This window comes from Heptranchias perlo, chromosome 4, assembly GCF_035084215.1.
Source record: "Heptranchias perlo isolate sHepPer1 chromosome 4, sHepPer1.hap1, whole genome shotgun sequence".
In the NCBI taxonomy this organism is placed as follows: domain Eukaryota; kingdom Metazoa; phylum Chordata; class Chondrichthyes; order Hexanchiformes; family Hexanchidae; genus Heptranchias; species Heptranchias perlo.
This window is the reverse complement of record NC_090328.1, coordinates 57,339,928-57,363,788: the sequence shown is the minus strand read 5'-3', so window position 1 is coordinate 57,363,788 and position 23,861 is coordinate 57,339,928. Positions and strand designations below refer to the sequence as shown.

Below are 23,861 nucleotides of genomic sequence, written 5' to 3'. Positions count from 1 at the left end.
AGCATCATAAGTGGAATAGTCCACTGAGGACAAGAGCAGCAGTGTAAATTAAGACAGCCATTGGTTTTCAGAATTTTAAAATTATGCTAACAGTTCATTTTAATTCAGGGTTTTATCATAATTTTGTCAGTTTTTACACTAATCTACATCTTTCATAAAGCATTCTTCAGCAAGAGAGAAAAGGCAGATTTCTCTATAACCAACACCAGTGCTGCTCTGTGATCAGCTAAATAAGGCACACTGGTAGTGTAATGATTAAGCCAGATCAGAAGTAAATGCTCTCTCTCCATGAGGCACTCCACTTAGTGGTCTACATTTTTTTCAAAATGATGAAAATCATTCTACCTCTGGCAGCTATAATTCAGTGACTGGTTGCGGTGGCCTGTAGCTACTCATTTATAAAGCCATTACTTTAATCACTATGAAGAGGAAGGGAATATCTTTAAAATGGAAAGTTGGGGACAGTACGAACCACCAAATTTGTGCAGTCAGTAGTAATTCTGAAAGTGGTGTGTGCAAAGGCTTAAAGGAGGAGGAGATGGAAACCCTTCTAAGATGTTCATTTGTGTAATCCTCTGGAAAAAAAATGCACATTATGTTACATATTTTTGTCTTTTCTTTTCTGAAAGATCCTAGATGTGTATGAGGATGGGGAGAATGTGACCTCCCAATGAATGCTATTTAATGCTAAGAATTCCAGTGTAAACTAACTTTGTAACTTGTAAACTCAGCTTGACAGGGCATAATGGACAGTCCTAGATGGCGTTTCTCGACAAAAGTTTACAGTTGGACCACCATAATGAGTGCTACTAGCATTGTTATTTTCAGTGGAATATGATGATCTATATTGCATTATCACTTTAACAAGTAACTTATAAACAAACACTTCCTAGCTTGACTATGAGTCAACGTCTGTCTCCTTTTCTTTGCCACCAGATAACCAAATGAAATATGTACCTTACTTCTGGGGATTACCAATTATAGAGTTCCATGTCTTGTTCAGTTTCAGATGCTGGAATGCCTCCATCTTGGTATACTGAAGGCTGAATACAAGACACACTTCAGAATGTGAGTGATGTCCTTTCTCACTACCTATTTAAATTCTCTTTCATGTTCTTTTTCTGTCTTTCCTTTCTTTCTCTGGATCTCATATTGACTTTTCCAGTCCTTGGATAGGACAATGTTGGTGTTGCTCCAGCTCTACAGATAACCACTTCTGCTATAGGGATCTTATTCCAGCAACAAGCTCTCGACTGTGGAAGTACTTATCCTGAGAATATAGTGATCCTGATGGTAATCGAGTCTACTTTTGGAAAACAGCTTGACTGGACCGTGGTTTGTACTGTTACATGATCACTGTGTATATTCCTGTTTCCTTTGCCCACTTCCCTTTTTAAATAATTTTTGTTTTACTCTATTCTTCATTTGTAAAGTGGATTTAAGGTAATAGTTCACTGAATATCATAAATGTGAGACAAATTGTGCATAACTAATAAACTCCACTGTAACAGTCTGCTTTTAACAGTCTTTTCAATATATATGTACAAAAGGTTTCATTTCTTTTAAATTATGGGGTAAGGTGAACATTGCTTTTGTTTGACATTTTAATAAACTGTGTTTTTTTCATTTGTGTTTTAAAAGGCATTACTTATGTAATAGTCATACTTGGAACAAAGTACACTTTCTTGTTCATTATCAATTGAGCACCTGAGTTCTGCTGCAGCTGTGCCCATGAAGAGATGGGCTTAAACTGACCAAACAGAAATATCCAGAAATGTTCTTTTTATTATATTATATATTAGTAAAGTCAGTTGAAGTGCGTGAGTAAAAAGTCAAGTGAATTGTACAGAAGAAACAATCTATATAGCAGGTTAGGTGCATTCACTGTGCATCTGAAGGAGAGCACTCACTCCTTTTGGCCTAAAATATTTTTTCAGGTTCCCTGGATTCTGACATCAGAACCCGGATAACACTGTTTAGTATTGTTAGGGCTTTACAATAAAAGCTAAAATATCAACCATATGATGGCAAAAAAAAGTTCTTTCTTGTGGTTAAAACATTCACTTCTAGCTACTTTCCGATGAAGTTGGTGGAGCAGTCGAGGAGGACCTTCTCCTTCTGGTTGATGACCGTGACCGCTCAGCACTGTAGGTAATTTGTTTGTCATGGTGTTGTATCTGAGCTTCAAGAAATTCCCTCTGCTGGTGGCTGATTGTCTGACTAATCAGTCCAGGTAGAGCTTCGATACTCCCTATTAATGTCTCTAATTTATTTTCCAATGTTACAATCCTTTTTTCAAGATCTTCACTCCTTTCATTCAAGTCTGAAATCATGTCGTACATAATGTTTTGTGTCTAAAATGAGGGGAAAGAACATAGTTGGAAATTTTAGTATTTGCTTAGTATTTTCCAGAAACAATTTGTTTTTGTTCCGAGTTAACAGCAATCATTAAAGCCAGGTCTATTCTAAATGATCTGCCATTTTGCAAACACAATGAATGATGCATGAAAAATCAAGATTGTCAATTTAACAGCAAATCATAATGCAAATGATTTTGGAGTTTGTCAACAGAACTATCGTCATAAAATAATCAATAAATGACCATTCTAACAGAAACAACTGTTTTATGTTTCTCCACATTTCAATATTTAAAGTCACATATCCACATTGTAAATTCAGCAGTGAACAAATTCTCACAGGTCCCAATCCCAATTCTTGGCATTATCTTTTCCCATATATCAATCTCAACAATGGATTTTTTTTTTCTCAAAGCCAATATCAAAGTCTTGAAGAAAAGATTTATTTTTAACCCTAAGTGTTTGATAGGTCTTCCATTAAAGAACAAAAATAAATAACAAATATACGTTTTAAAAAACTTCAGATCCAACCACAAATAACAGCCATATTTATTATTCACACAAGAAAATTAATTAAAGGAATGAAGAATATAATAAAATTAATAAACAGGTATGGTTGATTGGACCCAAATAAATTAAATTAAAAATGGATAATACACTCCATCACAAACTATCAAACAAAAGAAATTAAAATGTCAATATCTTTCCTCAAATTTCTAATCCCAGTTCCCTGGAATTTGCTCTCCTTTGATTAATTCAACTTTCAACAGGTAATCACCATACTAAATTTTTATGCCACAGGCTCATTTCAGGCTGCTTTGGGGATATTTACAACGTTTCTCAATTGACTGTACACAGAGACATTCAGCAGGCCACTGATGCTTTGTTTGCTCGAGCAAGCTGTTCATCAGCTTCCCCATATCAGAATGATAAGGGTGTGTAATTCTAACAGGATTTTCTCCGGTTGCTTACGTGGACAGGAAAGGTTCCCGCAATGTCTAGCTCTTATGTAATACCCAACACTGCAGCATGCATATCAGTGCTTGTTTTCCTGACAGCTGCCACAGTGCTTTTATCTTAAGGCAATTCAGTGTCACCACTATTTCAAGCAGAAAGTCAAGTGATTGGCTGGATCATGGTGTCTTGGCCGATGACACCTGTGTTCCCCCCCTAGGACACAAGCAGAGCACTGCTACAATGAGATCCACTCTGCCACCAGGGTTATGGAATGTTGAAGGCACACTACGAGTGCCTAGGTTGGTTTGGGGTGGCTCTGCAAAACAGTCTGGCTTGTGTCTCAAGAATAGTGGTGGTGTGCTGCTTGCTGCTCAACCTTGCTTTGCAAAGAGGCCTTCTCGTGGAAGCCACAGAGGAGGAAGGTGCCCAAAACACCAGGGGCTGAAGGCAGCCAACAGCAGCAAGAAGAGGTATCAGAGGGAAGCCAGTGCTAGTGGCATGAAACATTTGGAACCAGCTGATTTAGGACACCTTCTCTTGAGAATCACATCAATGCATGAGCGGTCCTGTCAACATTATCCCCTTGCCCATTCCCAAAAATTGTTGGCCAAACAAAACACACAGCTGTCATTCATTACATTTCATACTAAACATGTCCAAACTGTAACAAGAACATTGTCACCAACCGCATTAACTTTACAAAAAACTTACATTAATTTACAAGCCGCACTATAATTGCAAATAATTACAGGTTGTCACCATTGTGATTCCCCTTGGTGACAGAGGAACAGGAGTAGGCCATTCAGCCCCTCGAGTCTGTTCTGCCATTCAATGAGTTCATGGCTGACGTGTACCTCAACTCAATTTACCCACCTGTGACACTGTGTGATGATCGACATCCTTGGGGCATATTTCATACTCTTCCTAGCTCTACCTGAGGCTCAGGAACATGTGAAATGGTTAGTCTCTAACTCTGTAAATGAATCTCTTGGCACTGCGGTGGCCATTGGCTTATTGCACCAACATCCTGAGATGGACCTGCTACAGGCCATAGCTCTAGTGCTTCTATGCTGATGTCTCGACAGTCTGACTGGGCTGTCTTTCTGCCACATGTACAGGCATTTGAAGGGGCTGCCTGGAGCTTATATTTGACTTGCTATCATGAGAGAGAGCAGCAACATGTGAACGCGGTTAAATTTGGTGTCCTCTCATAATGTAACTGTGGAGCAAAAGCAGCACTCCAGATGCTCAGCACCTGTTGACAACGGGTGCTGATGGCCAATGAAGGGGAGCCCAGATGGAAAAATCAAAAATTTTCTCCTGGGTGGCCCTCTTCTTGCCAGAGGGCCACCCAACATTTAATGTCCTTTCATTTGCTTGGCGTCCAGTGGCCAATTTTCAAAGCGGTTATCCTAAGGTTTTTTTGTAACTTGCCCTCCCATTTCTCCACTATCAATTCAAATAAAACTCTTGGTCTTAATGAGCCTCCCGCACAGTTGGTGCACAGGCCTCTGGTGCACTAGGTGTATCCTGCCCATATTGTAGTGCGCTGAGCACATTTGTTGCAGAGTAGGCCTTAAGCCTCTGTGCCCGGTAACTACAGTGCTGCAGCACTGCATTTCATTATCAGCCCTGTAATCTCAGTACATAATAGGCCAACTTTATGAAATGCTCCCGGCGGGGATCCTTCACTGCTAGGATTGTATATTCAGAAATTACTGAATGATCGTCACGATTTTCTGTCCAAGATGAATGGAAAATCGTGGGCAGTGCGCCTACAATTATAAAATCAGCCTTATTATGTAAAGCTGTAACTACATAAAAACAATGTAGAAAGCCAATTCTAAATATAATAAGCTTGAAATTAGTCATATAAGCTGCAAACGATGTTCAAGCTTAAAAGCTACAGAGAAAGAGTTATCCAAAATTCATGTATCACTTTTCTTGTACAGCCCAGCATAATTTAAGATGATCAAACACCAGCTAATCAAAAGCAATAAAACACAAAAGGTCACATTAAAAGGCTTCACAATCACATATGAAACAAATGTTATGTACATTATGCACATCAGATAATTGAAAAAAAAAGGCAATGCAGACAGTGATGTCCAAGTCCTAGTATGAGACCTATGGTGGTGCATGTATTGCATGTTTTGTATCTTTCAGATAAGCACTGAAATGTAAGGGTTACTAAAAGACAGACTCACACTGTGGTCAACATTTTGGAATGCTTTAATGCAGTTATTTGCTGGACTGGTATCATTGACGAATGCAAAGAAAATGTACTGCATTAGACTGGTATTAAATTATGTTTCAGGTTTATTGTTATAGGTTGGTTGATGATAATGGGGTAATGAGCTTTGAAGATATGACGTCAGCACTGCAGAGCGGCACAACATGTAACAGTGCATTAACACTCAGCACAGAGTGGCACAACATGTAACAGTGCATTAACACCCAGCACAGAGTGGCACAACATGTGACAGTGCATTAACACTCAGCACAGAGTGGCACAACATGTAACAGTGCATTAACACTCAGCACAGAGTTGCACAACATGTAACAGTGCATTAACACTCAGCACAGAGTGGCACAACATGTAACAGTGCATTAACACTCAGCACAGAGTGGCACAACATGTGACAGTGCATTAACACTCAGCACAGAGTGGCACAGCGTGTAACAGTGCATTAACACTCAGCACAGAGTGGCACAGCGTGTAACAGTGCATTAACACTCAGCACAGAGTGGCACAGCGTGTAACAGGGCGTTAACACTCAGCACAGAGTGGCACAGCGTGTAACAGGGTGTTAACACTCCACCACAGGTAGAATACATTTTTGCGCAGATTCCAAATAAAGGACACATAGGATTTCCAGGGTGATGAGATATCTTAAGCATGGGAAGAAGTTATACTAACATCTTCTTCTTTAGAAATACTATAAAGGATTAAAAATAGGTTAAAAAACCTTTATACTCATACATAAGTGGAGATTCCACAATCCCACATTCCCAATGCAGAGACATGGGGCTCGATTTTACCGTCGGGTTTCCTGTGCGTTTCCAGCGGGGGTGCCCCGAAAATCCCGATATCCAGGCACGTGACCGGATCGCGCCACGATCCCGCCCACTTCCGGGTTCCCCGATGACGTGCGGGGGTGCGTGCGCAGCCCCCGCTGGTGGGAATCCCGCAGGCAATTAAAGCCAGCGGGATGCCACTTGAGGTTATTTATTTCGCTTGTTCAGGTCATTAACTGACCTGATTAAGGGACTGTGTGTGATTTTGGGGAAACATGGGACTGTTTCACACACTGGGGGAAACAGTCCTAGTTGAACTGGACGTGTTGCAGCCGTCAGCCTGTGGCAGCTGCAAAGGTCCATTTGACAGGTGGGGGGGGTGGGGGGGGAGACCCTCACCCATTGCAGGAGGCCGCTCTGTCACTTGGGACAAAGTGTGGCCTCCACCACCCCCCTCCTGACGGTCAAAGTCACCAACCTGCACACTCACCCCGGGGTCCGGAGACATGTGCCTACCTTGCGGACCCCCTCAGATGTACATATTGCGGATGGGGGCCGTCGTAGCTGCAGTCATGACCCCCTTGGAGGGCGAACAGCATCACCAGCCTCGCCATCCACGCCGTCCACCTCTGACACGTGGACCTCCACAACAGAGTGCTGTGACACATCCACCTGTACAGCAGGAGGGAGGGCTACCGCAGAGAGAGCCGCGTCGCAGAGGGCACTACCCTCGCCACAGGGTCCACAGACCGGGGCGCAGCTCCCCGGACCTCTCCGAGCAGCAGTGCAGACAGAGGCGCAGATTCACTCGACATGTAGTCGTGGACATCTGCAGCCTCTTTCATGCCGAGCTGCTCCCGGCTGGCCCGAGCACCATCTGCTTACCTGTCGCTGCCAAAGTCACCACTGCCCTCCACAACTTCTCCTCCGCATCCTTCCAGGGTGCTGCCGGGTACACCGCCGATGTCTCTCAGTCGTCTGCGCGGAGGAGCCCTGCAAATACACCTGCACCTACTCTGCAGTAACACGATGGGTGGCATCAGTGGTGGGTCCTCATAGTGATACCCAGGAGCGGGCATTATTGCGCAAAACAGACAGTATTCCCGGAGACATGGCAGTGGTGGTGCCAATATAATGTGTGATGTGAGTTGTTCTGAAATTCAATATAGGTAACACCCATGACAAACCCTCAAACACCCTTGTGCATCCCCTTCATGCTCACGACACGTTTGCCTTACGCTGCCTACTGCACATATGTGATGCATGCCCTGTGGCTGCAGCACAGGTGGTGGCAGGTTGAGTGAGGCTGGCCGTGAAAGAGATGCACAAGAGGGTGCGTATGGGATAGAGCCATGAGATTGTATGAGGATTGGGTTGAGTGGTAGTGGTGGGATGAGTACTGGCGAGGTGAGTAGGTGCAGGTAAGATGAGGATGAGGTTTGAGTGAGTATGAGGGGTGATATGACAGAGTGGTGTTGGCGGTGCCGAAGCAGATGTGGGGTGGGGGCAGTGTTGTGGCAGATGGAGTGTAGGGGAAAGACTACGTGTTCTCACTGTGGCTGACCTACTGCGGTCATTGGAGCGCCTCCTGCACTGTATGCAGGTGGGCGATATGTTGGTGGTGCAGGTGACCTCCTCTGCCACCTCGAGCCAGGCCTTCTTGGTGGCAGAGGCAGGCCGCTTCCTCCCGCCCGCCGGGTGGAAGATCTCTGTCCTCCCCCTCCTCCTCACCCCATCTGGTGATGCCTGGGGTGAGGCATCATTAAACTGGCAGCAGCCTTCCCCCTGGGCTGCTCCATGCTGTAATGTGTTCTATTGGTTGCAGCATCTGTCAGTGGAGGACTGCCCCTTTAACTAGAGAGCCTCCAGCTGACAGATCGTATTGCGCATGCGCAGCCCGCCCGACGCGCAGACCAGCAGCGCGGAGTCCGGAGGAGCAGGTAAGTGGCTCCAATTAGTGGATTGCCTGCTACGATCGCGCGAGCAACCCACTAATTTCACCGAGCGTGTTGACCACACTCCCGAAACCCAACCCGCCGGAAACCCGCAGGCCTGCTAAAATCAGGCCCATGCTCACAGAGAGTGCAGATCAGGGATAGAGCTGAACTCTGTAGCTCTGATTCTCTAACGCACACTCCCTGGGAGCACAGCTCCCTGCTGGGAGCATTGGATTGCAAAATTACCCTTAAAGCTCCACTTCATTGCACTTTAGTTTGGATCTTTAATAACCTGTCAAAGATTAAGCCTGTTCTATCAATGATATTCCTTGATTGGTTAACGGACAGAAAACAGAGAGTAGGAATAAACAGGTCATTTTTGGGTTGGCAAATTGTAACTAGTGGGGTGTCACAAGGATCAGTGCTTGGGCCTCAGCTGTTTACAATCTATATTAATGACTTAGATGAGGGGACCGAGTACAAAGCTAAACAAGAAACAGAATTTAAGTACAGTTTACTGGACAATGTCAGTTCATTTTTTCTGTTCCCTGTAAGGTAAGGTGGCATTCCCTGTTTACTTTTCAGTTCTTCACCATAATCAGAAAGGATAATACTCAATCAATTTAGGCAAATTAATTTCAATGTGAGGCATCCCTCAGACTTTCTGATGGGATCAAAACTCCTTTCAAGCTAGGATTTACTCAACTGTTAATTGGCTGAATCAATGTTATTATTCTTATCCAGTAGTTTGGCATCATTGTTGCTTGGAAATCCTGGGTCTTCTTTAAAAGGACATCTAAAGTAAATCTGAGACACATAGTATGCTGATTTTTCCTCTAGACCAAACCAATAATGCGAACTAAAGTTTACCCTTGATATTTGACTCAGGAATGTAAGGACTTTTGGAATCACATATCACAGTAGACCTTGGGCACTCTATTTCCTTTCAATAACTAGATCAGTAGCTGTTGATTGGAAAGTGCAGGTTGACAGATCTCTTTTTTGAGACTTTTCCTGATTGGAAAATAAAGCTGTGAATTTGCAGGAGGGAGACATCTGAAACCTCTCATTTTATGTCCGATTTAGAGACCTTAAGATTAGGCATTGTGTTTTTTTTAATGAAGTCACACATTGGTTGGAAAACACACAGGAGCCCTGTTAGAAAGATTGGGTCCACTCCATGGTGTTTGCCCTTATAGCAGAAGAACTTCAATTTGCCTTCTCATCTGCACCAGAAAATAGATCTGATAACAGTCTCATTTATAAAATATAGTGTGCCATTTCCTGATACAGAAGCCTGTCAGGAGGCTGTTACTAAGCTCTTGCTCTGTGATTTGTGTTACTGCCAAGCAATGATTCATAACCGTGCTTTTTGTACCAGTGTCTATCTCTTCAGTATCCTAACAGAAGGTCAGATACCTTGTCCTTCCTTGTTTGCCTATACCATTATGGTGTTGTTTGCCCACAGCAGAACTGACTGACCTATATGAGGATGAAAGGAGTTAGGGAACAAACAATTCCCTAAACTCTAATCTATTTGCATATCAATGTGTTTCCTTAAGGAGACAAATGAATGTTTAAAAAGGCAATAACTGTGGGGGTAGGTATTAGGACTGAAAAGTACTATCCCAAACACTCCCATGTACTTTTTTGTAAACTTAAAAATCTTTTTAAAAATTCATATCCACAGGGTCTTATTTTTTTTGTTTCAGCAAATCTCAGCAGAAACACACTTTGAATAAACGACTCCAATGACACCAGCGTCTAACATATCTGCTTCACTCATGATCTGATGAAATCTATGAATAAAGATGAGATCCGTGAATGTCATTTTTAAAAAGTTCATCAAACTAATTACCTGGGAGTAATTTTACAAATTTGCACTCTTTCACTAAAATCCTGCGTCACGCTCAAATTCCTGCTATGTGCTCCCATCTGATGAAACTCCACACCGGGAATTTTAATTCACAAAATAGATCCCTAAGTACTTTCCACAATAGTCAGAGTTAGCTTATTTAAGATTGATACTCCGTTCTGATACCTGCAAAAATACTCGCCCTGCCTTTCCATCTCTGAGAATTCTGTTGAAGCAGTATCTACCAGATTAGCTGATCTGTCGGAGAGTGTTTTAGCGACAGTGTCTCAAAAAACCTTATTTTAGAGATGCAAAGATGGTTTCTGCCATCCATGTAGGAATCTGAGATAAGTGCGGTCCTGAAGCCTGATGCTGACCTGCTCGCACATACAGGACTGGTCCTCTGGCAGAGAGGTCAGCAATGGGAGATTCTGCAACTTGATTCCTATAAAGTTAATATCATGGATAGATTCCTTTTAAGACCAGCTATCTGAAAATGGAGACTACTGGAGAACTTTCCTGCTTTCTTTCTAGTAGTGTATGCTCACCGGACTGTTTTTTAAGTAAAAATAAATGTACATTCCCTTCAGTCATGGGTGTGGAGCTAACACTTTATGAAATTCTACATGAAGCTGGACCATGGACTTGAATTGTACCTTTGTTATGTGTCCACCACCTGAGACTGGAGACATCCTTGTTAGTTTCTGTTTAGTCTCTGACAACGATGTAAAAGTGTGCACCGTTAGATCGATGGCCATCTGACATACTGCCTAAATGGCTTTAGGTAGAGAACTCTTCTTTTCTGAGGTCCATAATAGATGTTCTTTTAATAATCATCTTTTTAGGGATAAAACAGCACAGATAGAAACTACTCCTGTAGCCTTCCTCCATAACTGTAGCTTCTGAGCTTGCTCCACCTGCTCCAATGGAGCCCTACAAAGTAACTGTACGACAAATTTCTCAATCGTGCAAAGGGAGTTGAAATAAAGTACTTTTGTGATAGGATTTCCTTTACTGAAGTATCTGCACTGACTGATTCCTATGACTTGGGAAAAAGAACAAGACAGAGCAGCATACAATACGTAGAGTGTGAGAGGGGGGGATAATAACAGGGGAAATACAAATCATTCCAACGACTTTCCCTATTAGATTGCCTGGTTTAGCCATTGCACGTGAAGTATAATAAATAAAAAAGAAACACATATTATGATGTCTGCATACTTTAAAAAACAAAAATGTTAGAATCACAGAAATAATTCTTTACGTGGTTAGGAAAAGTATTCGAAAATAACATCCAAAATAATTTCAAAATGCAACTTTTTAAGCAAGTTTAGAAAATTCACAATGAATTCTACTAACCTTAGCAAGATCCACCAAAGTATTTGCCTGATCGTTTAATTTTCTTTGTTCCATTTTTACACTTCGTAACCTGAATGCAAGATTCATTTTAGTTGGTTAGTTTCATTTAATCTTTCAATATTATCTTCAAAAAAGAACATGCAGTAAAATTCACCAGAGCAAACCACCTGCATGAACAATGATTTTCTTACTTTTAAAAATTCAAAACCACTCTTCTGTCTGGTAAATGAGAAGCATGCTTCCTTGACATGGAAAAAGTTGGTAGTAGAGAGAAATGTATGCTTTTTACATTATATTAGCCATAGCTTCAGATGAAATAAAATAATGATAAAAAAAGACTTTACAAATGTCGGACCAAAGCTTAGGCATTCATTAAAAGCCTAAGTATCATGACCAATAGACATAGGATGGAAGAAGATCAGTCCCAGACTATCCCCAAAGTTCAGCATATTTTCCATTTCCTCAAAACAGAATATCTTAGTGATGGTTTAATTGGAATCCTAGGGACATCTAAACTATGGTTTATTATACAATAGGTGACATTGTTATAAGATATATATACACATATAATAAAAGAAATTTGGATTACCAATATTTTCTAAATGTGCTTAACAAGCTGAAGAACAGCTGTACAAGGAAACAAGCACTTCCCACTTTGAACCAAGCACTCTTAGCACAGCCCATATGTTAACATTTAACGCCCTAAATCCATTTTAATCCAGATTCAGAAGATCCCCACTATACAATTATGGTACAATTAATTACATTTAACACACTTTCCCTCTGGACTCTGGAAGTAAATTTGCCGCTAACAAATCTGAAACATTGGAAACTGGGTTGACAATACCCAAACCCACTTCACTTAGGACCTCTAACAGTTGATTATATTTAACAGATAGCTGAATTAATGTATATTCCCAAGACTAATCTTTCACATACCTTTTTGAATTTTGAGAGCTGATTAAGTTCCTGATTAAACTCACTGTTGTGACGCTCAAAATCATGAACCTACGCCTTAAATTTCATTGCCAAAATGTTATTGCTTCCTTCTATTTAAATAAATGGTGCCACTAAATGATCAGGTGCAGCACAAGACTGACGTTCCACTCAGGACATTATCAGTGGAAAACAGGGAAAGGAAAGTAAAACTATAAAATTAATTAAATTACATAGTCATGACTGAAAATCTTTCAAAATGATCATTTTAATAAGAAACCATTACTTCTATTATTTGAATTCAAAAAGTTTGCAATTTTTCAAGTTAAATTTTGCCTTCTTTCGAAATGCACCAACTTAATTTAGCAGTGGGCCAAATTGAATCCAGACCCAGTTATGGTTTTGAAATATTTCTAAGACTCCTCTTTGAATACCCCTGGCCCTACACATCTGAAGTATTCCTATGTCCGTGTGGCCTGATACCAGCCCTGTAAACTTTGAAATGGATTTGATTAAGAGAAGTTTGTATCCAATGTAACTTCAGTGATAAGTGAAATTCCTATTAAAAAGAAATTAGTTTAAACATCTTGCAGCTAAAGAGAGTCATAACCAGTTTTAGGACGGCATCCTCCTCACCTAAATGAATTAAAAACGTGTACATCACACATCAGTGCGCTTTTTTAAATTTATAAATGGATTGATGTGATCTGAAGCAATTTATGACATTAGTTTCGCCAATACAGAATAACTTTGAAGAATTATTTCTTCTGTTGATTATTTCTTGGAACATATTTATTTTGAAGCTATGCTTGTTAATTGTTGCATTGTACTGGGACATGATGAGTTGATCCTTACTTTTAAATTAACTAATTTTATACATGAAAACAGTAATTATAGGAAATTAAGTTATGGTAAATTATTTTAGTTTATGAACAGAAATTAGGTTATAATCTCAGGTCTGAAATACTGCGATTACTTTAATCAATGTGGTCTGCTAATTCTTTGCATAGCTGTATTTTTCTCACAAATTGAACATTTATGGGAAGTTTTTGGACAAAGCTGTACAGCACTTTCAATAGGAAATTCAATTCATCTGAAAGACAAGAATCAATCTATTTAAAAGCCCTTTTACCCCGAAGTATTAGGTACCTCCTCAAAACTCATCTCATTATTTTGTAGATTAAGATGAAGCTTGTTAAAGCTTTTGTTTTACTTGCTTTTTTAAAAGATATTAGGATCCCTTAAAATGTGACCTCCCTCTATTGTACCTAAATCTACTAATTGGATTAAGTAGCTTGAGGTTTCCAAAGTAAACTCCTAAAAGAGCGTTCATGACTAAAAAGCCATACGAAGTGAAATGCCATTTGTGACTGCTAATTCTAAAATACATTTGGGGCAGAAATTGCTTGGAAAAGAACGGAGTGCTCGACAGCGTTCACCGTTGTTAGTGGTGAAATCGAGGAGCATGTTCCAGTGTTCACAAATGTGCAGTGAAACGCGGAAATCGGAAACTTGCTCCTACTGGTTCGCCGGCAAAACAACAGCTTTGAATTAAAGGCATATCACTGGCTGTAATCAGTGAAATCATTGAAAAAGCGCCAACTTGCTCATCTGTTCAGATGGAAAGTAACTAAGATCACCACAAAACAGGAATGCTTAAAAATACCAGGGGCCCGATAGTAGGAAGGAGGCGGGTTGGCAGCGGGGGGTCGACTGGGCGCGTGGGTAACGCGCCCAGTGAATTCGGGGCGCTCTGCACGCGATCGCAGCCTAATTGAAGGTACTTACACGTGCTTCCGGGCTTCCCGTTCCAAACCTGTGCAGCGGGCGCACTGCACACCCGCATCACAGGCTGTCAGCAGGAGGAGCCCTATTTAAAGGGGCAGTCCTCCAATGCTCCTCCTGCAGCAAAAAAACAATATTGAAGTATGGAGCAGCCCAGAGGCAAGGCTGCTCCTTACGCATTCTCCCACACTCCATCTTTCACATCACCTCCACCACCACACAACTCCTTCTGCACTGCCACCACAACGCTCTCGCATCACTCCTCACATCCACTCAACTATCATCCTCACCTTGCCTGCACGTACTCACCGCCCCAGTTCCCATTTGAATGCTTCCACGCAACCCAATCCTCATACAATCTCATGGCTATGTCTCACACGCACCCTCCCATGCATCTCCCTTATGCTCACCCCCACCCACACCAATGCATGCAGCGGGTCACTATGCAACCATCACTCAATCATGCCTCTGTGTTTTGCCTTGATAGGAGAAGAGATGGCAGAATTCCCGGGAGAGGACAAGGACCGGAGGGGGCCCACCACACCAGGTGGCCTTAACAGACGTGGAGCAGCAGGCACGCGAAATAAGCCAGACGCTGGAGTGCCTGTCCGTGGCGGACGCCGAGACTGGGATTGCACAAGCGGCTGGTGACAGAAATCTAACACTCAGCACTCATGATAGCGAAAGATCTTAGCATCACTTGGCATCTGCAGCACCTCAACATCTGTCCACATGCCTAATATTGCTTTCTGTTCTCTTGCAGGGCCATCTGTGAGCGTCGTGACTGTGGAGGGCGATTCCTCAGAGGACCTGCCGGTCTCTGAGGGTCCATCGTCACATCTGAGCCAGCCATCCACCAGTGCAGATACACATACCTCGGTGGGTCCCCGTCCTCACTTAGTTGGGCTTGCACATGGTGAGTCACCACGCACATGTGAGCGCAAGCAGACTCTGGTGGCAGGGGCAGCCGCGTCTGGAGAGTCCGCGTCGGCGGGAGCACTCTTCTCCAGGCTTTGCTCAGCTGGACCCAGATGCTGAACCCTGGGGGCCAGCCATGAAAAGGAGAGCCATTGAGGGCTAGCAGCACGTTGCCGAGGTACTGGAACAGTTGCCACGCGCACTCTCCACAATCGCGCAGAGGATGGAGGAGTCCAACTCCAGCATGAGTGGAATGGTGGCACAGGTACAGGAGGGTATCTCCAAGATCGTGCCACAGGATCATGAAGGCATCGCTGAGATAGTGTCGCGGGTAGGTGTGGGAAGGTCTGCGATGGAGGGAAGGCTAGCCTCCATCGAGCTTCAAGCACGGCTCAACAATGAGTCCATTCAGGCCCTGACAACGGCTGTTTGGATTCAGGGTGAGCAACATTCTGCCGCCTAACAGGCTGACAGATACCTTACAAGTAGCCTTCCAAGGCTTCACACAAGTCCTCCAACTTGTCGTCCAGCAGGGTGGAAGTAATGATGTGGGCCTGGGCCAGGAGAGGGATGATGGTGAAAGGGGACATGGAAGTGGGGACGTCACTCAAAGCGCTCCCACGTCTCACCCGATGCCCCCCTCTCAACCAGTACCCGCAATGCTGCCCCCTCTCCAGGTAGCCGAGTCTGTCCCTGCACAGGTGCAGGTGGAGCAGTCTTTGGAGGGGCCCTCACGGGCACCAAAATCCAGAGGGCGTCCGCGCAAAGCATCTCATCGGTCAGGGCATGGACAAGAGCAACCTGCCACTACCTCTGCTGAAGCCACAGGGGTAGCACCACGGAGGGGTTCCCGTAAACGTAAGGCTAAGGTTTTGTGAGCACAAAGGGGATGCACAAGGGTGTAAGGCAAAATGTCATGTTCTTGATTTGCTTTTGTTTGTTTTGCAAAAAAACATAAAAATTTGTTATCACCACTATTGCCACGCCTTTGCAAATCTTGTCTGGTTTGTGCAATAATGCCCATGCCTGAGGATCACCATGAAGACCCACATTTGATGCCACCCATTGTGTCACTGCAGAGTGGGTGTGGTTTATTTGCAGGGCTCTTTTGTGCAGACGACTGAGAGACGCCGGCGATGTCCCCGTTGGCACCCTGGAAGGATGCGGAGGAGAAGTTGTTAGAATCATAGAAGTTTACAACATGGAAACAGGCCCTTCGGCCCAACATGTCCATGTCGCCCAGTTTATACCACTAAGCTAGTCCCAATTGCCTGCAATAGAATCATAGAGGGCAGTGGTGACTTTGACAGCGACAGGTAAGATGATGATGCTCGGGCCAGTTGGGAGCAGCTCAGCATCAAGGAGGCTGCAGATGTCCACGACTACATGTCAAGTGACTCTGAGCCTCCGTGTGCACCTCAGAGAGGTCCAGGAAGCTGAGCCTCAGTCTGTAGACCCTGTGGCGAGGGTAGTGCCTTCTGCGACGCATCTCTCTCTGCGGTTGCCCTCCCTCCTGCTGTGCAGGTGGATGTGTCACAGCACTATGTTGTGGAGCTTCACGTGTCAGAGGTGGACGGCGTGGCTGGCGAGGCTGGTGATGCTGTTCGTCCTCTGAGGAGGTCATGACTGCAGCTATGGCGGCCCCCATCCGGAAGATGTATGTTTGAGGGGGTCTGCAAGGTAGGTAAATCAGTCTGCACACCGGGTTGAGGTTGCAAGTTTGTGATTTTTTGTGTTAGGAGGAGGGTGGTGCAGGCCAAACTTTGTCCAAAGTGACAGAGTGGCCTCCTGCAATGAGTGAGGGTCTCCCCCGCCACCTGTCAAATGGACCTTTGCAGCTGCCACAGGCTGGTGGATGCAACCCCCAGCACGGGAAACAGTCTCAGTTTACCTGAAAATCCCACCCCTCCTAAAATATCCTCCAAATCAGGTCTCCTAACGACCTGAAGTATCAAATTAATTGCTTTAAGTGGGATAAGCCGGCGGGAGTCCCGCATGCGGGGGCTGCGCGCGCATCTAAGCACGTCATTGGGGAACCCGGAAGTGGGCGGGTTGGAGCCGGCCTCCGGACCCGCCCCGGGAATCCCCAATTTTCGGAGCCCCCCCACTACGAATGCACCCACTCGGACATCCGAAAATTGAGCCCCAGGTCTAAGCTAAGTTTTAATAGCCTAAGTCTTAATGACTGCCAAACAACTAAAAATTAACTTTTAAAGATGTACTCTTTATATTAATAGTTTTTGGTCATTAAAAAAAATTTAAATTAAAAAAATTTTTTAAATTTCTTTTTTAACTTTTTCCTTCTGTCTCTTTTATTTAATTTGATTGTTTCTCACCCTCTCTTTTTTTGCTGTCTATAACTGTTTTTACAAATGATTTTAGTGTTGAACCTTTCACTTCCTGGACTTTCCATTCCTGCTTTCAGAAACTGTTCACAGCCTGTCAAAAACGCTACAATCTGATTGGTCAAGGGGAGAGAGTGATGCTCTCACTTCTCCCATGGGTCCCCTCTTCGCTGGAGCTAACGCTGGGCTCTTCTCTGCTTCCTATTAAAGGAAGTGCACCCAGTAAGTTAGTGGGTCAATGGAGGGACGAGCACTGTTGCTTCGCTGCTCCGAGCAATTTCTGGGCCACTAAGTTGGAAAATTACTCCGCAGATTCTGTAATGGGAAAATGATAAGTATTCTAGAAGGATGAGATCAATTCCACTGAAGGGCCTTTTTCATCCAAAGCTATCTTGTGCTAACTCCAGAACTTTATCCCAAAACTCCGTGCACGTGTATAACAACATTTTGGCCTATTCAGCAAAACAATGGGGTCTAAATTGGGCCGTGTAACACCCGTTGTGTAGGCGCTATGCAGACTCCTAAGAACCCAAAATGCCGTCCAGAATGCACAAACACACTTCTAGCATGATGTGCGCCAGACGCCATGTTGGTAAAGGCATTTGTACACGTGCAGATAACGAATGCCGGCAGCATATAAAGTAGGAAGAATATGCGGTAGATCAGTATGCAACGCTGATTTAAAGGGACAGATGCGATTTTGGAACTCCAGCTCCAGCCAATGCACTGTCTTAATCTTGCACAGCTGAACAGATCTTAAACAGCATGGAAGACCCCCCCACAAGTGCTATTTAAAGGGATCATGCAGGAATTATAGGTTAATTGTTGGATTATTGCTTCTGACTGCTGATGCATTTGTACCTGTTTTTGGGGGTCTCCTCTACTTGAATATTAGGACAAGGGGACATAATCTAAAGATCAGAGCCAGGACTTGAAGGAATGAAATTAGGAAACGCTTCTTTACGCAAAGGGTGGTAGAAGTTTGGAACGCTGTTCCACGAAGGGCAGTTGATGTTAGTTCAATTGTTAATTTTAAATCTGAGATTTATAGATTTTGTTATCCAAAGTTATTAAGGGATATCGGGCTACGGCGGGTATATGGAGTTAGGTCACAGATCAACCATGATCTCATTGAATGGCGGAACAGGCTCGAGGGGCTAAATGGCCTACTGTTCCTATCTTCCAATAATAAAGTTTCAATACTCTACAGGGAGTGGGCTGGCTAGATGACAGGTAGCAGCAAGGGCACTGGTGAGGTGGCGGATGGGTCAGGAATGCTGTCATCCTGAGAGAGGACAGCAGGTTCATGTTCCATGGAGCCACTGCCACTTGCTGCCTCCTGCTATGTGCCACCTTCTCCTGCAAGAAAGCAGGAAGTGTGTCGGTGAATGTCCTGAAAAATGTTTGGGTGATGTGGCTGACATGGTTGAATAGCTGCCAGTGTGTGTGATCTGTGAGTTGTGGGTGTGCGGCGTGCAACAGTGGTAATATGTGAGGGTGAGAGCAAACATCTGATTGGAAGAGTTGAGTACTGATGGAAAGAGTTTATTGGTATGTGGGTGATGAGGGGTGTAGTGCGTGGAGCAGTGGATGCGGCTAGTGATGTAGTTGGTAGGATACGCTACTTGACAGTTGACCTCACTCACCTTGACCACTCGTGTTAAAGCTTTGAACTTCTTCCTGCACTGCATCCACGTTCATGGTGCTATGCGCCTGGCATTGACTTCATCCTCTACTTCCTCGGGAGCATATGTCTGGAGGGTCTCTTCCCCCTCCCCTGCTTTGCAACGACCGGGCACGGGTTAATCACAAACCACGATCCCCATGCCCACTTTCGGGAGTTATCCGATATAACCCCCAATCTTTCTTATTTGATCTTTCCGCTATTTTTGTCATTAATTTCCATTGTTTTTGATCTGTTTTGTTTATTCCTCCCTCTCAACCATACTAGTTTAGGTTGTTTCCCCTAAAACTGTTTTTACATTGGTGTGAGTGCAGTGTTTGTGCGACTGTTTCCCAAAGAGCGATTCTCTTTCAGCTAGTGGCAACCCTAACGTTGGCTTGTCAGATGCGCTAAATTCAGCCACCAGGAAGATCTAGTAATAGCCATATTCCCAATCGCTGTATTTTGTGAATGCGGACGGTTTATACGTGGTTGATGGTGACTGTGAGAGACTCACAGTACAAACATCCGACTCATACCAATATAAAAGGACCCTTCAACTCTTCCAAGAGCTGGGGTTAGATCAAGATATATCACCTAAATCTTGCTGACGTGGTGCTTTTGTTTCAATTATAGATTGTATTTTTCAATCAGTGCACACAGATTAGGCCTGTTGTTATAATCAATACTGTTAATGGTAAAGGAACATAGGAACTAGTTTTAGATGAGTAGAAGGATGAGTTCTGTACACACATAACCATTAGGGACTGGCATTTCATGCTCGATAATGGCTATGCTACTTAATGCAGGCTGATATCACCTCTGCTTTATTTCATTTATGTGCGGTATGTCCAATAAATGCTGACCCACCATTATCCAGAGCTGCAATACAATCCTGTTCGCTCAAGAAAACGTTTTGCATACAGAACATTTTACAGGTACATACAGAAGTGCTGCCACTATCACTGCACTCACATTGCCTTCAAGTGCATTAAAAGGGTCAATTTTAACTCAGGGTGGGAATCAGAGTTGTTGGGTCAGAAGCGGGCCTGGGAGATTTTATCTCCTAGGCCCCATTTGCATCCCCCGACACTGACTCCTGCTCCAAGTCGGCAGGAATGTCTGGAGTGGTCAATCGGTGATGACAGACCACCACCGGGGACTCATGGAAACAGTCCCTGGCAATGTGAGTTAGGAAGGAGGGGGGGGGGGGGCGTCAGGAACAATCGGGGCTAGGGCAGATGGGGGGGTGTGGAGACAGAGCAGGGGAGACCCAAGATGTCCAGGGAAAGCTCTCCAGCTTGAGAATGGTGGGCAAGGTCCCAAACCCAATATTAATCCCACACGGCAACTTTCCCATCGGGCAGGCAGGATTAAAATCGACCCTATAGTTTCCATAACCCACTCTACTTCAGACCCTGAATGTAAATGACAATTCCCAATCTCTCACAGGCATACATGAATCCATCCACAGCTGACAACAGCATAAATTATCACTGCACCCAAATAAAGCTATAATCAGCTTCATTTAAACATCCCGAGAGATTCGTATCCATCCCAGCAATTAACAACAGTTGCTTCAATTAAGGTACTGGCACTGAGGGAACCACTCCAAATATAAACCAACTGATAAACTGCTGTATGGTTTTCAACCTGCAGTCGACAGGCTGTAGGGAGCCCACTGGAACAAACAATTTAAAATCAGCTGCATGATTCTCAGATCTTGACAGAAAATCAGTGAAGAAGACATCCCCAGTTATAAGGGGATAAGCTGCTGGCTGTGATTGTGATTAATCATGAACAACCATCTACAGGGTGCACTGCAGCAACTCGCCAAGGCTTCTTCGACAGCATCTCCCAAACCTGCGACCTCTACCACCTAGAAGGATAAGGGCAGCAGACACGTGGGAACAACACCACCTGCACGCTCCCCTCCAAGTCACACACCATCCTGACTTGGAAATATATCGCCGTTCCTTCATCGTCGCTGGATCAAAATCTTGGAACTTCCTACCTAACAGCACTGTGAGAGAACCTTCACCACACGGACTTCAGGAGTTCAAGAAGGCAGCTCACCACCACCTTCTCAAGGGCAATTAGGGATGGGCAATAAATGCCGGCCTCGCCAGCGACGCCCACATCCCATGAATGAATTTTTAAAAAGTGGACTCCTGGAGCTTTCTTGACTGCTTTAGAGAGCTGCAGAGTAATTTCTTAAGAGTTTTTCCTGAATTATTGTAGTATTTTTTCTTTATTTTTGCCTCTCTCAGAAGATAGATCTGCTAGGGGATGGTCGAGCAGCATGTGCAAAGCTGCTCTATAGACTAGAAGGGGCAAGCTTGATGGGCCTCGTGGACTTTCTTTACCCTTCTTTTCATGTTGTTGTCCTTTTGGTGTGTTTGGTGATAAGTTTGTCCTATTAAGCATCATGTGAACAAATGGTTGGCAACTGCATTGTGGCCTATTTTATTCGGGCTATTATGAGCTTAATTGGTGTTTTCAGAGCACAACTGCAACCCAATTTCTGACGCTGTGAAACTGCTAATCTCTGTCCATAGCAGGTGACTCACTTTATGTACTGAGCACTTCTTTTCCCAGAAACATTAGTGATAACAAAAAACTCACCGACTAAGAGAGATAAAAACTGCAACTGGTGTGTGCAAAGCAGCATTGTTGTACTCTCAACTCACACAATGAGTACAACTTGAGTGCAGAGGAAGTTCAGGCCAATTTTCTTCTCCTCCTTAAATACAAATTGGGCGGAGTGCACCCAAAGTGTGCTCCACCTCCACCTTGGTGGGTTCAGGCCATCTTAATGGCTCTGAAATTACCCCAGTGCAGGAAGACTCCTTGAAAGGGACTTACAACCAAAAGTTGGTAGAGGAAAGTTCATCACTGCTGCAGGTCTGATAGGCCTGCAGCAGCAGTAATGGCCACTGGGTTCACGGCCAGAAACAACAGCTAAATGGCCTCCAGCCCTGGTGTTCATGTGGCTGATCCTGTGAAAATAAATGTATTTACCTTTTTGGTGCCTCTCAGTGTTTGCTCTCTGCCTTTTCTCAGATCCTATGATCTGTCGGGCTGAGCACAAGCACTAGGACCCAGTTACTGTGGGCACTGTCATGTTTAGGTCTCTGTTAAGTAGAGTCCCAGGAAAATAAGTTGGGAGACACAGGCACATCAGTCTTGCCTCATTACCTTCCTATTTACATGCCTATGTCTGTCCAGATGCAAGTACTCCATGTCCTCCCCGGGGAAACCCTGGAAGTGCACAAGAAACTGGAATTGTGGATCTCCATCCCTTTTTCCTGTGCTTCACACCCAGGAAACACCCCGGGCGCAACTCAGAGGAAAATTGGTCCCTTGAAGCATCTTACAACAGAATGTTACTTGTTAAATTCATTGATCACACAGTGGTCCTTCACAGCGACCAATCACAATACCCTATAGAATGCATTCTCATGATATTTTCAACAAGAAGAATTTTTTAATATCTATTTTATTTTTTATTGTAGTTTAGTTCATGTTCTCTAACATGACTTGACAATGTAAGAATTCTGATACTATCTTGTTTTACCAACTGAAGACCAAGGTCAATAATATAAGACAGTGGAAAAGTGCATTATGCAAAGTTTTAAATGGGGGAACTAGAACAGATATGCTATCAAATCAGTCTGACCTGAGAACTGCTTATCAGTTCCTAGGGTAATTAATATTTGGCTACAAAAATATGTGTCTATCGTACAAGAATCAAGTAAAATCCTTTATTCCAGTAGGAAAATTAATTGGTATCTAGTTTATTCCTTCTGCAGATCATAGAAGCAAACTGTTTGCATTTTCCAAACTTGATATCTGTCAACAATTCATTGTTATTTTTCTAATTTTTAAATTTAAATTAAAAGTTTTAAAGAGAACTCCAAATCCTTCAGGCTCAATAATTCAAACCCTACCAAAGAAGATTAATAGTAAGTGACGGTATTGAATGATGATTCCATTGCTTTGTAGCTATTAATGGAATTTATTAAATTATTTTATTGCACAATTGTTTCTTATTTTATATAACAGATTTTTCACAAGAAAGTTTAGCTGCAAGAGCAAAATAAATAAAACAAAATCAGTATTAGGCCAAAGCCTTATCTCTCATCTTTTTAAGAACAAGCATCTTCCTGTTTCTTTAATCCAGCTGAATTTCACTTATCACAGGTTAGATCATGGTTTCTCGTCAAGTTTCCATGGGAGTGGTCAAACCATTGGATTTACAATGATAATACCTCTTTCTTGCATGCATACAATTTGAAAAATCTTTGGAATACAACACATACAACTTACTTTCGAGCTCTAGTTTCATTTTGTAGAAATAAAAAAGACAAACAAAAAGTAAATGTAAAATAAGGAACACCATAAAACAAAGCATAAAATAATATCAATTTGACACAACAGTATCACGCATTTTAGAACAGACTGGGGTACAAGCAAACACCTTTCATTTAATTTAACCCTTCAAAAAAATAAAGGTTTTTGTGAAACAAATCTGTTCCATCACACAATTTTCCAAAATGGATATTCTGAAATAATGCAATTTTGAATACTTTGGGACACAATTATAAGAAAAGGATATACATGCCAACACATATTTACATCAAAATGGTATAATGGTAGAAACACAAATAATTATAATGTTGTATCCTTTTGGAAGCTTTGCAAAGATGTTACCATGGCATTCAAAGGGTT

The 23,861-nt window shown here is 43.1% G+C and overlaps 1 protein-coding gene across 1 annotated transcript in view; it reads right to left on the bottom strand.

Moving 5' to 3' along the window:
* Nucleotides 1-1,781: 1,781 nt before the first annotated feature.
* Nucleotides 1,782-23,861, bottom strand: part of LOC137320498 (small conductance calcium-activated potassium channel protein 2-like) — a 147,114-nt gene continuing 125,034 nt past the window's right edge. The window contains exons 7-8 of the mRNA XM_067982189.1: nt 11,484-11,553; nt 1,782-2,354 (exon numbers count right to left, since the gene is read on the bottom strand). Coding sequence (XP_067838290.1) covers nt 2,067-2,354; nt 11,484-11,553 — 358 coding nt within the window. The 3' untranslated portion in view covers nt 1,782-2,066. The remainder of the gene's footprint in view (nt 2,355-11,483; nt 11,554-23,861) is intronic.